At 44.1% G+C, this 13,291-nt stretch overlaps 1 protein-coding gene and 1 non-coding gene across 2 annotated transcripts in view; one reads left to right on the forward strand and one right to left on the reverse strand.

Annotated features, from left to right (window-relative positions):
- Positions 1-13,291, reverse strand: part of CCDC127 (coiled-coil domain containing 127) — a 16,299-nt gene continuing 3,008 nt past the window's right edge. The window contains exon 3 of the mRNA XM_065905630.1: positions 1-2,577. Coding sequence (XP_065761702.1) covers positions 1,922-2,577 — 656 coding nt within the window. The 3' untranslated portion in view covers positions 1-1,921. The remainder of the gene's footprint in view (positions 2,578-13,291) is intronic.
- LOC136146777 (U6 spliceosomal RNA) lies at positions 8,134-8,243 on the forward strand. Its single transcript, XR_010659064.1, has one exon. It is a non-coding gene; the product is annotated as a U6 spliceosomal RNA (small nuclear RNA).

Here is a 13,291-nt window from a genome sequence, read left to right on the forward strand (position 1 = left end):
TATGCTTAAACACATTTTTATTAATCAAAACAGGAATCACTACAACCAACACATTTTTGCCAATGAGAAGTTTAGTCATTCCTGTAGCATTAAAAATCCATGTCTTGGGACTCGATGAACTCTTGGAAAGCATTTTACGCATCCTACTGGTTGTGGAAGCATTCTCCCTGCAGTTGTTGAGATGCTTGAAGAAGTGGTAGTTTCTGGCAAGGGTTCAGATAGATATGGTGGATGAGGCTAAACTTTGTGGCCCAATTTGTTCAACTTTTGAAGTGCTGGTTGTGCAATGTGTGGTTGGGCGTTGTCAGGGAGAAGAATTTGGTGCATCTCGTCAACTTGCCGAGCATACTTCTCAGATGTAATCATTTCACTAGGATTCATAAAGCTATAGTGGGTTAGACAGGCAGGAGACCACCAAAAGTGACCATGACCTTTTTATGGTCAAAGTTTGGCTTTGGGAAGGGCTTTGAAGTTTCTTGTCATCACCAGCCACTGATCTGGTCATTGCCAGTTGTCATATGAAATCCATTTTCTGTCACGTCGTAATCCGATTGAGAAATGGTTTGTTGTTGTTCCACAAGTGAAGACTACACTTCAAAACACGACGCTTTTTCTTTTTTGCAGTCAGCTCATAAGGCACCCACATTATCGAGCTTTACCACCTATCAAATCTGCTTCAAATGCTTAGCAACTGTAGAATGGTTGACACTGGAGTTCGTTGGCAGCTTCTCATGTAGTTTTAAGAGGATCAGCTCCGATGATGGCTCTCAGTTGGTCGCTGTCCACTTCTGATGGCCAGCCAACACACTCCTCATTGTCAAGGCTCTCGTCTCCTTTACAAAACTTCTTGAATGGCTACTGCACTGTATGTTTGTTAGCAGTTCCTGGGCCAAATGCGTCACTGATGTTGCTAGTTGTCTCTGCTGATTTATGACTTATTTTTAACTCAAGTAAGAAAATCGCTCAAATCTGCTTTTTGTCTAACATCATTTCCCTAGTCTAAAATAAAAGCAAGTAATAAATCATTAACGAAAAAACATAAAGTGAGAAATGTGCATTAAGATGATGTAAAACATAACCTCGGGCTTCCCTGGTGGCTCAGACAGTAAACAATCTGCCCGCAAGGCAGAGATGTGGCTTCAATCCCTGGGTCAGGAAAATCCCCTGAGAAAGGGAATGGCAACCCACTCTAGTATTCTTCCTGGAGAATCCCATGGACAGAGGAGCCTGGCGGGCTACAGCCCATGGGATCCCGAAGAGTCAAACACAACTGAGTGACTAACACTTGCACTTTCAAAACATAACTTCATTTAAGAATGTATTTCAATATCAAATGGCAAAATTCAACAATGCAAAACCACAATTACCTTTGCACCAACCTAAATAAACAGTATCTGCTTACTGAATACAGACACAGCAAACTCCAAACACCCACAAGGGTTATCAAGTGGAAAGCAGAAACACTGATGGGATTCAGACCACGAAACCTTGCTGGCCTCACCTCCGTCTGTTCCCATCTGTGAGGCAGTCCTCACCGCTACCTGACAACTTCTAACTGTAGTTTTAGGAGAGAGAAAAATAATTTGAGGAGAAAACAGAACTTATTTAGGAAGTGACAAAATGACTTATAGGGTGAACACTGTATTTGACATTCTTAAAAACAATTTTACTCTAAAGCTAGAGTTATCCTGAGGTTATCCTGTCCTGCTTAATAAAATATTGACCTGCTTCTGAGACTGTGTCCTTAGCTGCTGCAGGGGACAGAGGCCTTGCTGTCCTCCTCAGGGGGTGACGGGAATGGCCACTGCTAGGAGGTGGCGGTGTGCATGCACGGTCACAACTAGGGAGCGCTGGCAGGAGGAGCAGCGAACATCAGAAACCCACAACCCATGACTCTGACCTGGAGCCGTTCATTCCTGTCTTACTTTTCCAGTATGGCTTTCTCTACCTGCTTAAACTTCTTCAGTTCAACGATTAGTTCCCAGTATCTGAGATACAGCCACATGAGCCTCCCGTTTTGGCGCTTGTTGGTGTTCCAGACATCACCACAGTGCGTATCGTGCTTAAATATGTCAGTGAGGCCAGCTGCCATCTCGAGGTCTGCGGCCACCGGGTCAGTGGACGCGCGGACCAGCAAGCTCTTCTCGAGCTCGAGCCGCCTGCGGCGCGGGAGCACCAGGCTGCAGTAGATGCTCTGTCTCTCGGTGAGAGCAGCCTCGAACTCGCTCAGCAGGAGCCTGGCCCTGCGCTGCCAGTCCTCCTCCTGGCCCAGGCAGCGCAGGTACGCACTCCGCAAGGGCTGCTTCCTCTCCTGCAGGACCTGAGCCCGCTCCTGTTCCAGAAGTTTCTTCTCTTCCACCAACTTGCGCCCCTGAGAGATGAGGGCTTCTCGGTAACTAGTTGTTCTGTTCTGCTCCTTTTCAAGTTCCAGGGACAAGTGTGCCACGGCCCGCCGGCTTTCTGCGATTGTGGCATGGTACCTGGCTTCAAGGTCCTGCTGGAAGGCAGCCGTCTTCTGACGGTACGCTTCTCTCTCCTTTTCTATTTCTTTTCTTGACTCCCGAGACCAAATCCAGCCTGACACAAATAAATTGGGGGAGGAAAACACACATAATGAACATCAGAGCTCAAGTGCTATAATCTCTATTTACAGGAAACATAAAGCAGCTATAGAGCATTTCAATAAATTCTTAAGTCCTGAGACAAACAAAATGATAATAATTTGTATGAAGCTATGTGGGCTTCCCAGGTGGCTCAAATGGTAAAGAATCCCCCTGCCAATGCAGGAAACACTTGTTTGATTCTTGGGTCGGGAAGATCCCCTAAAGGAGAAAATGGCAACCCACTGCAGTATTCTTGCAGGGATAATCCCGTGGACAGAGGAGCCTGGTGGCCTACAGTTCATGAGTCACGAAGAGTCAGACAAGACTGAAGCAACAAGCACACATACAGTATGCAAAGTGCTTCAAATCAGGTAAGGGCTCTCCAAGGAGAAGTACAACAAGACTGCAGAGACCCCTTCCAGCCTCCTAACGTTCGAGGGCTGAGAAAAACCTACCTCTAGCCTAGCACCACGTGCCTATACTCTGGCCACAGGGCCCCGAAAGACCATTGGCAAGGTTTAAAAATGACTATGGGCGAGTATGCTTCACAGTGTTGGCCAGGTTAGTACAGAACTAAAAAAGTTCAAAGTGTGTTCAAAGCTGTGCCCGGTCATCACCAGTAAACAGGTAAGGCCCAAGATGGCTGCTTATATCCTGCTAGGGGGTCACACAAACAAGAAGTCAGAATTTCAGCCTCAAGACACAGCTCCACCATAAGCTCACAAATACAAGACATAAGGTGTGGGCAGCTGGGGTGGGTAATACCCTGCTCTGCTCCACAAACTGACAAGCCAAAGTGAGAAAGAGAGCTGATGACCACGAAGTCTGTAGCCAGCTGGTGCCTGGTTCTGGGTGCTGTCACCAGACCTTCTCTATCCTATGAGTAAGAGTTTTGGTCTTTTCTGATAACAAGACAATGGACAGTGTGATGATTTCACTGGTATAGGATATGCCCCAAGTTCTGAATTGCTGCTTTGGTTATTGAGTCGCTCAGTCGTGTCCAACACTTTGTGACCCCATGGACTGAAGCACACCAGGCTTCCCTGTCCTTTACCATCTCTGGAGCTTGCTCAAACTCACATCCACTGAGTCGGTGATGCCGTCCAACCATTTCATCCTCTGTCGTCCCCTTCGCCTCCTACCTTCTATCTTTCCCACCATCGGGGTCTTTTCCAATGAGTCAGCTCTTCGCATCAGATGGTCAAAGGATTGGAGCTTCAGCTTCAGTATCAGTCCTCCAAATGAATTTGAAATCAGGGTTGATTTCCTTAGGATTGACTGGTTTGATCTCCTTGCTGTCCAAGTAACTTTCACAAGGCTTTTCCAACACCACGGTCAAATGCATCAGTTCTTTGGTGCTCAGCCTTTTTTATGATACAACTCTCACATCCATACACGACTAATGAAAAACAACAGCGTTGACTATACGGACCTTTGTCAGCAAAGTAATGTCTCTGCTTTTCAATATGCTGTCTAGGTTTGCTGTGGCTTTCTTCCAAGGAGCAAGTGGCTTTTAATTTCATGGCTGCAATCACCATACGCAGTGATTTTCAGTTCAGTTCAGTTGCTCAGTTGTGTCGGACTCTTTGTGAGTCCATGGACTGCAGCACACCAGGCTTCCCTTTCCATGACCAACTCCCGGAGTTTACTCAAGCACATGTCCATCGAGTCGGTGATGACATCCAATCATCTCATCCTCTGTTGTCCCCTTCTCCTGCTACCTTCTATCCTTCCCACCATCAGGGTCTTTTCCAATGAATCAGCTCTTAGCAACAGGTTGCCAAACTCCTGGAGCTTCAGCCTCAGCATCAGTCCTTTCAGTAAATATTCAGGACTGGTTTCCTTTAGGATTGACGGACTGGATCTCCTTGCAGTCCAAGGGCCTCTCAAGAATCTTCTCCAACACCACAGTTCAAAAGCATCAATTCTTCGGTGCTCAGTTTTCTTTATATAAGTCCAACTCTCACATCCATACATGACTACTAGAAAAACCATAGCTTTGACTGGATGGACTTTTGTTGGCAAAGTAATGTCCCTATTTTTTAACATACTGTCTAGATTGGTCATAGCTTTCTTCCAAGAAGCAAGTGGCTTTTAATTTCACGACTGCAGTCACTGTCTGCAGTGATTGTGGAGCCAAAAAAATAAAGTCTCTCACCGTTTCCATACTTTCTCCATCATTTTGCCATGAAGTGATGGGACTGGATGCCATGATCTGAGTTTCCTGAATGTTGAGTTTTCAGCCACCTTTTCCACTCTCCTCTTTCACTTTCATCAAGAGGCTCTTTAGGTCTTCTTCACTTTCTGCCATAAGGGTGGTGTCATCTGCATATCTGAGGTTATTGATATTTCCCCTGGCAACCTGATTCCAGCTTATGCTTCATCCAGCCTGGCATTTCCCATGATGTACTCCGCATATAAGTTAAGTAAAGCAGGGTGACAATATATACAGCCTTGACATACTCCTTTCCCAACTTGGAACCAATCTGTTGTTCCATGTCCAGTTCTAACTGTTGCTTTCCGACCTGCAAACAGATTTCTCAGAAGACAGGTCAGGTTGGTCTGGTATTCCCATTTCTTGAAGAATTTTCCAGTTTGTTGTGATCTACACAGTCAAAGGCTTTGGCATAATCAATAAAGTAGAAGTAGATGTTTTTCTGGAACTCTTCCTTTTTCAATGATCCTGCAGATGTTGGCAATTTGATCTCTGGTTCCTCTTTTTTTTTTTTTTTTTCTCTCCCTTTTCTAAATCCAGCTTGAACATCTGGAAGTTCACGGTTCACATATAGTTGAAGCCTGGCTTGGAGAATTTTGAGTATTACTCTACTAGCGTGTGAGATGAGTGCAACTTTGTGCTAGTTTGAACATTCTTTGGGATGGAATGAAAACTGACCTCTTTCAGTCCTGTGGCCACTGCTAAGTTTTCCAAATTCGCTGGTATATTGAGAGCAGCACCTTAATAACATCATCTTTTAGGATTTGAAAGAGTTCAACTGGAATTCCATCACCTCCACTAGCTTTATTCATAGTGATGCTTCCTAAGGCCCACCTGACTTCACATTCCAGTATGTCTGGCTCTAGGTGAGTGATCACACCGTCGTGGTTATCTGGGTCATTAAGATCTTTTTCATATAGTTCTTCTGTATATTCTTGCTACCTCTTCTTAATATCTTCAGCTTCTGTTAAATCCATGCCATTTCTATCCTTTATTGGGCCCGTCTTTGCATAAAATGTTCCCTTGGTATTTCTGATTTTCTTGAAGAGATCTCTGGCCTTTCCCATTCTATTGTTTTCCTGTTTCTTTGCATTGATCACTGAGGAAGGCTTTCTAATCTCTCCTCACTATTCTTTGAAACTCTGCATTCAAATGGGAATATCTTTCTTTTTCTCTTTTGCCTTTAGCTTCTCTACTTTTCTCAGCTATTTGTAAGGCCTCTTCAGACAACCATTTTGCCTTTTTGCATTTCTTTTTCTTGGGGATGGTCTTGATCACTGCCTCCTGTACAATGTCACAAACCTCTGTCCATAGTTGTTCTGCCCTCTATCAGATCTAATCCCTTGAATCTGTTTGTTACTTCCACTGTATAACTGTAAGGGATTTGATTTAGGTTATACCCGAATGGTCTAGTGGTTTTCCCTACTTTCTTCAATTTAAGTCTAAATTTGGCAATAAGGAGTTCATGATCTGAGCCCAGTCAGCTCCCAGTCTTGTTTCTGCTGACTGGCTAGAGCTTCCCCACCTTTGGCAGCAATAAATACAATCATTCTGATTTTGGTGTTGACCATCCGGTCCATGTGTACAGGGTCTTCTCTTGTGCTGTTGGAAGAGGGTGTTTGCCATGACTAGCACGTTCTCTTGGCAAAACTGTGAGCCTGGCTCTGCTTCATTCTGTGCTCCAAGGCCAAATCTGCCTGTTACTCCAGGTATCTCTTTGACTTCCTACTTCTGCATTCCAGTCCCTTATACTGAAGAGGACATCTTTTAGGGTGTGAGCTCTAGAAGGTCTTGTAGGTTTTCATAGAACCGTTCAACTTCAGCTCCTTCAGCATTACTGGTCAGGACACAGACTTGTATTACTGTGATACTGAATGGTTTGCCTTGGAAACGAACAGAGATCATTCTGTCATTTTTGAGACCGCACCCAAGAACTGCATTTCAGACTCTTCTGCTGACTATGATGGCTACTCCATTTCTTCTAAGGGATTCTTGCCCACAGTAGTAGATATAACGGTCATCTGAGTTGCTATTTAGAAACTCACTAGTCTGCCCTCTTGTAAAACCTTACTTAACACTCAGAAAGGCTGCCTGCTGCCTGTAGTTAGAGCAGTGAACTTGGTGAGTGAAGTGGAAAGCTTAAAATTACAGCTACTATATAGTTAGGTTTTTTAATTAGTTTTTTAATTTATTTTTTAACTGAAGGATAATTGCTTTACAATTAATTCATTTTGAGGCTGGGACGCCCTATGGTGACTTTCATTTTCCATTTGTTTTTTTAGACTCTTCTCTAGCTTTTATAGCTTTTTATAGTAATCCTTACTTTCAAAGTTCCTGCTTTCTGTCCCTGAGAAGGGTTGAGGAATATTATATTTCCTTCTTTTTGGTTATCTTGCTTAAGTAATGCAATCAGAGAAAAATTTTAATTCTGCATTCTTATAATCATTCTCCAAAAAAGTGTTTTTAGAAGATTAAGAAATTATATCAAACAGATGGGTGCTAAGTGGCCTGAGCATAGTCTAAAGGTAAAGGCAGACAAAGGAAGTTGATAAATGCTACTCTTGTCTGTCAGGAAGCATTTAACAAGAGGCTTCCTGTGTGCTGTTTTGGATCTGTCAGGAACCCTCTGGCCCTTACTGATTCCTGAATATTCAGGAATTAAGAGGAGAGGCACGCCTTTCCTGGGGCTGAGGAATCCAGGCATTTCTCATTACAGTGATAAGTACCCTCTTCCTTTTTATGAGCCAAAGGGTAAGGGGTGATTGTTTGCAACTCTCTCTTTGATAGGGATCATCTTATGTTTTTTAAGTCTGGAATTTTAATCTTTGTCTTTGCTGAGAATAACCACCTTGTAAGACAGTATATATGCCCACGCCCTGTTCATTAAAACACCTTTGCTCCATCAGAGCTTTGGTCCCCGTGTCTTTCTTTTCTCTCTCTCTCTCTCTCTCTCTATTTCTGGCTAATTCCTTGGAGCACGGAGGCCTGGCTAATTCCTTGGAGCACGGAGGCCCGTTTACCTCACTTTCTTGCCCGGGCTTCTAAGACCCTCTCGAGAAGGCGCACTGTGCCTTCACCCACTCGAGAGGGCGCCTGGTGCCTACGTGCAGCAGCGCGAGCCCTAAGAACAGGACTCTATTGGCTTTCCGTGTAAACCAGGGGACATCAGCCTCTTTCTCTCTCTTACTCTCCGGACCACCAGGTTCCGGTCCATTAAAGGACCAACACTTGTCAGTCTCCCCTTTGTCTACTCAATCCCGTTGACCTGAGAAATCCAGGCACATAAGTCACTCCATGAAAAGTATGCTTGCTCACTTTGGCAGCTCATATACTAAAAATTAAAAAAAGCTGGAACGACATAGAGAAGATTAGCATGGTGCCTGCGCAAGGAAGACATGCAAATTGGCCAAGTGTTCCATATTAATAAAAAAAAACCTACCCCACAATAGGCAGCGCTTTTCCCAGTTTCTCAGATTCCTAAGAGAGACCCAGAACCACGGGGCATGACTCAGGGAGCACAACGTACCACCGCACACTCGTCTCTCTGCCTGACTAGCTACGGACCACTGCTTCTTGAGGGTCAGGGGAACCACCCTCATCATGAGACGGTTCTAACAGAAAGTGGAAAGAAACAGACAAAATCTGGACCTGAAACAAAGGCCTCAGTAGACCCTGGACTATGGAGTGTGAAGGCCCCCAGAGGGTGATTATTAAAACCTAGACTGGAACATCCCCCTAGATAGCAGTAACCAAATGGGAGGCCACAGCTGACATCTGGAGCCATCTAATAAAAACTGGTGGTGGAGAAGGAAGGGGAGAAGCTTTCTCCGCTAAGCTAAAAACCATAGCTTTGACTAAACAGACCTTTGTCAGCAAAGTGATGTCCCTGGTTTTCAATACACTGTCTAGGTTTGTCACAGCTGAAAAGACACTTGCTCCTTGGAAGAAAGCTGTGATAAACCTAAGCTAAATAAGGGAAAGAAAAACCTTGCAACACAGATGAATGGGTGTAGCAGTCATTTGATATCATTGAGATAGTTACTCAATCCTTTGAGGGAAAAAAAACTTTTTTTCCGGCCTTAGAACAAAAAACTCAACATTCAAAAAACTAAGATAATGGCATCTGGTCCCATCACTTCATGGCAAACAGATGGAGGAAAAAAATGGAAACAGTGACAGACTTTATTTTCTTGAGCTCCAAAATCACTATGGACAGTGACTCTAGCCATCAAATTAAAAGATGCTTGTTCTTTGGAAGAAAAGCTATGACAAACCTAGACAGTGTGTTAAAAGCAGAGACATCACTTAATCAACAAAGGTCTGTGTAGTCCAAGTTATGGTTTTTCCAGTAGTCATGTATGGATGTGACCAAACAGAAGATGAACCGTAAAGAAGGCTGAGCACTGAAGAATTGACTCCTTCAAACTGTGGTGCTGGAGAAGACTCTTGAGAGTCCCTTTGACTGCAAGAAAACCAAACCAGTCCACCTAAAGGAAATCAGTCCTGAATATTCATTGGAAGTACTGATGCTGAAGCTGAAGCTCCAATCCTTTCGCCACCTGATGCGAAGAACTGACTCACTGGGAAAGACTTTGATGCTGGGCAAGATTGAAGGCAGGAGGAGGAGGTGACAGAGGATGAGATGATTGGATGGCATCACCGACTCACTGGACATGAGTTTGAGGAAATACTGGGAGATAGTGAAGGACAGGGAAGCCTGGTGTGCTGCAGTCCATGGGGTCACAAAGAGTTGGACACGACTAAGCGACTAAACAACCACCATAAAACTGATGGGTTTTACATTGTAGTACCTGACTCTGAGCCACAGTTAGCTTCTGGTCTTCTTTTTGCTAAGCAACTGAACAACAGCAGCAAACTGACTCAGGGCTGAAAATCTGAAATAGGAACCATGAGGTCTCTGTGTTTTCATGTGGGAGATGTGCGGTATTACCAAATTAATTTATAAAAGAGCTCTGCTTAATTGTTTATACTGGAGAATGAAATGGCAACCCACTCCAGTATTCTTGCCTGGTGAATTCTACGGACAGAGGAGCCTGGCAGGTTACAGTTCATGGGGTTACAAAGAGTCAGACACAACTGAGTGATTAAACACAAGTGCCTGTATAAGTACTCAGGAGTATAAAACTGGCCCAAAAGAATTTTGGGTTCATGTGATCTAGGAAATATTCAACATTAAATTAATATCTGTTATTGAAGGTGACTTGTTTGTAGGTTTGACTAATACAGACATGTCTTTAGAATCATCACTGTTAAGTATAGTATTTCTGTTATACCTAGATTTATTAAAGGTCAAATAAGATCTTATTATACATTGCAAATCTGTCATCAATAAAAATAAACTGAAGTGGAAAAAGAAAAAAAAACTTAAAAGGAAAGTAGAATATATGTTTTCAGTAAAAGAAGGTGTAAAGAATGAGAAGAAAATACTGGAAAAGAAAGTTCTACATGATCAAGATTTTCTAAGACTGGGATTAAATTTAGTTGGGTAAATGGCTCTTGTTAGGAGTAGGCTGGGGCAAGACTGGATTTGGCTTCTTCGAAGTTTTCTTGAAATGCTGCTTTTAATGACAGTATGAGTTTTCTAGCAGCAGAAAGTGAAGAGGAACTAAAGAGCCTCTTGATGTGGGTGAAAAAGGAAAGTGGAAAAGCTAGCTTAAAACTCAACGTTCAAAAAACTAAGATCATGGCATCTGGTCCCATCCCTTCACACCAAATAGATGGGGAAAAGGGGGACACAGTGACAAATTTTTTTTCTTGGGCTCCAAAAATCACTGTGAATGGGGACTGCAGTCATGAAATTAAAAGACACCCACTCCTTGGAAGGAAAGCTATGACAAACCTAGATAGCATATTAAAAAGCAGAGATGTAATTTGGTCAACAAAATGTTCATATAGTCAAAGCTATGGTTTTTCATGTACTCACTTAGGGATGTGGGAGTTGAACAATAAAGAAGGCTGAGCACTTAAGAATTGATGCTTTTGAACTGTGGTTGTTCGAGAAGACTCCTGAGAGTCCCTTGGACTGCAAGGAGATCAAACCAGTCCATCCTAAAGGAAATCAACCCTGAATATTCTTTGGAAGGACTGATGCTGAAGCTCCAATACTTTGGCCACCTGATGTGAAGAGCCAGCTCATTGGAAAAGACCCTGATGCTGGGAAAGACTGAAGGCAGGAGGAGAAAGGGGCTACAGAAGATGAGATGGTTGGATGGCACCAACAACTCAATGGACTTAAGTTTGAGCAAGCTCCAGAAGATGGTGAAGGACAGGGAAGCCTGGCACATTACAGTTCATGGGATCACAAAGAGTCAGACACAACTTAGCAACTGAACAACATATCTAAAAAGGCACTGAATCCGTTCATGGTGATATAAGCTCCTGTGACTAGCAGAAAACCTTTTGTAAAATGAGTGCTTGACTGCATTCAGCTTCCCCTTCACCAAAATCTTATATATCGACCTTCCTCCACTTCCTCTGTGGAGCTCTCTCTGAGTTATCTGAGGTGCTGCCTCCCAGGCTGCAGTCCTCATTTTGCCCCAAACAAAACTTAACTCTCACCTCTCACCTTGTGTATCTTTTTTTTAGTCAACAAGTCTTTAGTCATTTACAGATAGTTACTTTTGTAGCCTGATATAATAAAAAGTGCTTCATCATCAAGAAGAGTCTCAGGAAGGCTGTGGAAGCTGTACAACAGCTCCACATCAAGCTGACAGCTATGTGAGGGTTCTAGCCTAAACCAGCCGCAAACAAGGCGCCATCCTGCCCCTGGGGCCCTAGACCAGGCATCCAGAGATTTTTACTCCCTGACAGATAAGGTCAATACCCCTCCTCAGTCTTGAAGCCACAGAAATTGGAGCATCACCCCTCTGCTTTCCGTAAGAACATGGGACTAAAATCTGAAGGGAGAATAAAACAGGAGGGAAGACAGCAGGGCACAACTCTTAAAAGAATGACATAGCCATTGGTGTGATAATGAACCTGCCTGCCAATGAAGGTGACATGGGTTCGATCCCTGGGTCAGGAAGATCCCCTGGAGGAGGGCATGGCAACCCACTCCAGTATTCTTGCCAGGAAAATCCCATGAATAGAGGAGCCTGGTGGGTTATAGTCCATAGGACTGGGAAGAGTAGAACATGAATGAAGCAACTTAGCATGCACACGTTGTTCAGTCACCAAGTGATGTCCGACTCTTTGCGACCCCATGGACTGTAGCGTGCCAGGCTCCTGTCCTCCACTATCTCCTAGAGTTTGCTCAAAATCATGTCCACTGAGTTGGTGATGCTATCTAACCATCTTATCCTCTGATGTCCCTCCCCTTCTCCTTTCACCTTCAGTCTTTCCCAGCACCAGAGTCTTTTCCAATGAGTTGGCTCTTCCCATCAGGTGGCCAAAGTACTGGAGCTTCAGCTTCAGCACCAATCCCTCCAATGAACATTCAGGGTTGATTTCTTTTAGGGTTGACTGGTTTGATCTCCCTGCCACTGGTTAGAATCCACTAGGTCCAGGATGGCAGGACCCACAGCCAGAGGACCTTAAGCCTCAGTATACGCTCGCTGTGAGGCATCAGCATGCTAAGTCATGCAGTGACCAGCTCTAGAGCAGCTCTAGAGCCAACCACGAAAGGCCAAAGAGCAGGCTGTGGCCCAGGCCTGGAAATCCCTGCCCCCATACCCGAATAATTAGAATAAGCTTCCCACTCATTAGCCTGTGAAATTACCCAGCCCATAAAAGCTAACCACCCCACATTTCAGGGTCTCTGCCTTCTGAGACGGACCATATTCTGTGGAGTGTGTCTCCTTCTAAATAAATTCACGTCCTACTAATTAAAAAAAAAAAGGTCTCTTTGGCATAAGGATTATATCAACTGGTTATTTCCTAAGAAACAGCAGATACGGAAGAAATTTTGAAAACCAAGTAGGAGCTACCCGTTCATAAGAAACACCTGGGGCTTCCCTGGTGGCTCAGCAGTAAAGAATTCACCTGCCAATGCAGGAGACGCAGGGTTGATCCTTGGACAAGGAAGATCCCCTGGAGAAGGAAATGGCCTTCTGTAGTATTTTTAGCTGGGAAACCTCATGGACAGAGGAGCCTGGTAGGCTACCATCCACGGGGCTGCAAAGAGTTGGAAACAACTTAAGAGACTAAACAACAACACAAGAAACACTTAAATTTATAAGGGAAGTCTCTAGTTGTAAGGGTGTCTCCCTTACAACTGTACCAGGAATAGGCTAACCAATTGCTTGAAAGTTATCAAATGAAAAGGCTACAACCTAACTCTGCACAGGAACCTTACCCTCAATTCCTGTGCTTCTCTGGTAACTAACCCTCCCCACCCCAACGCCCTCTGTTGCCTTCAGCTGAGGGTGGTATTCAAGGTGAGCGCTGATGCCGTTTTGGTGAGCTACTCAGTGTTCCTGGCTCTCTCCTTTGTTGTTGCTGTGTGTGCGCTCCG

Source organism: Muntiacus reevesi, chromosome 14 (assembly GCF_963930625.1).
Source record: "Muntiacus reevesi chromosome 14, mMunRee1.1, whole genome shotgun sequence".
Lineage (NCBI taxonomy): Eukaryota > Metazoa > Chordata > Mammalia > Artiodactyla > Cervidae > Muntiacus > Muntiacus reevesi.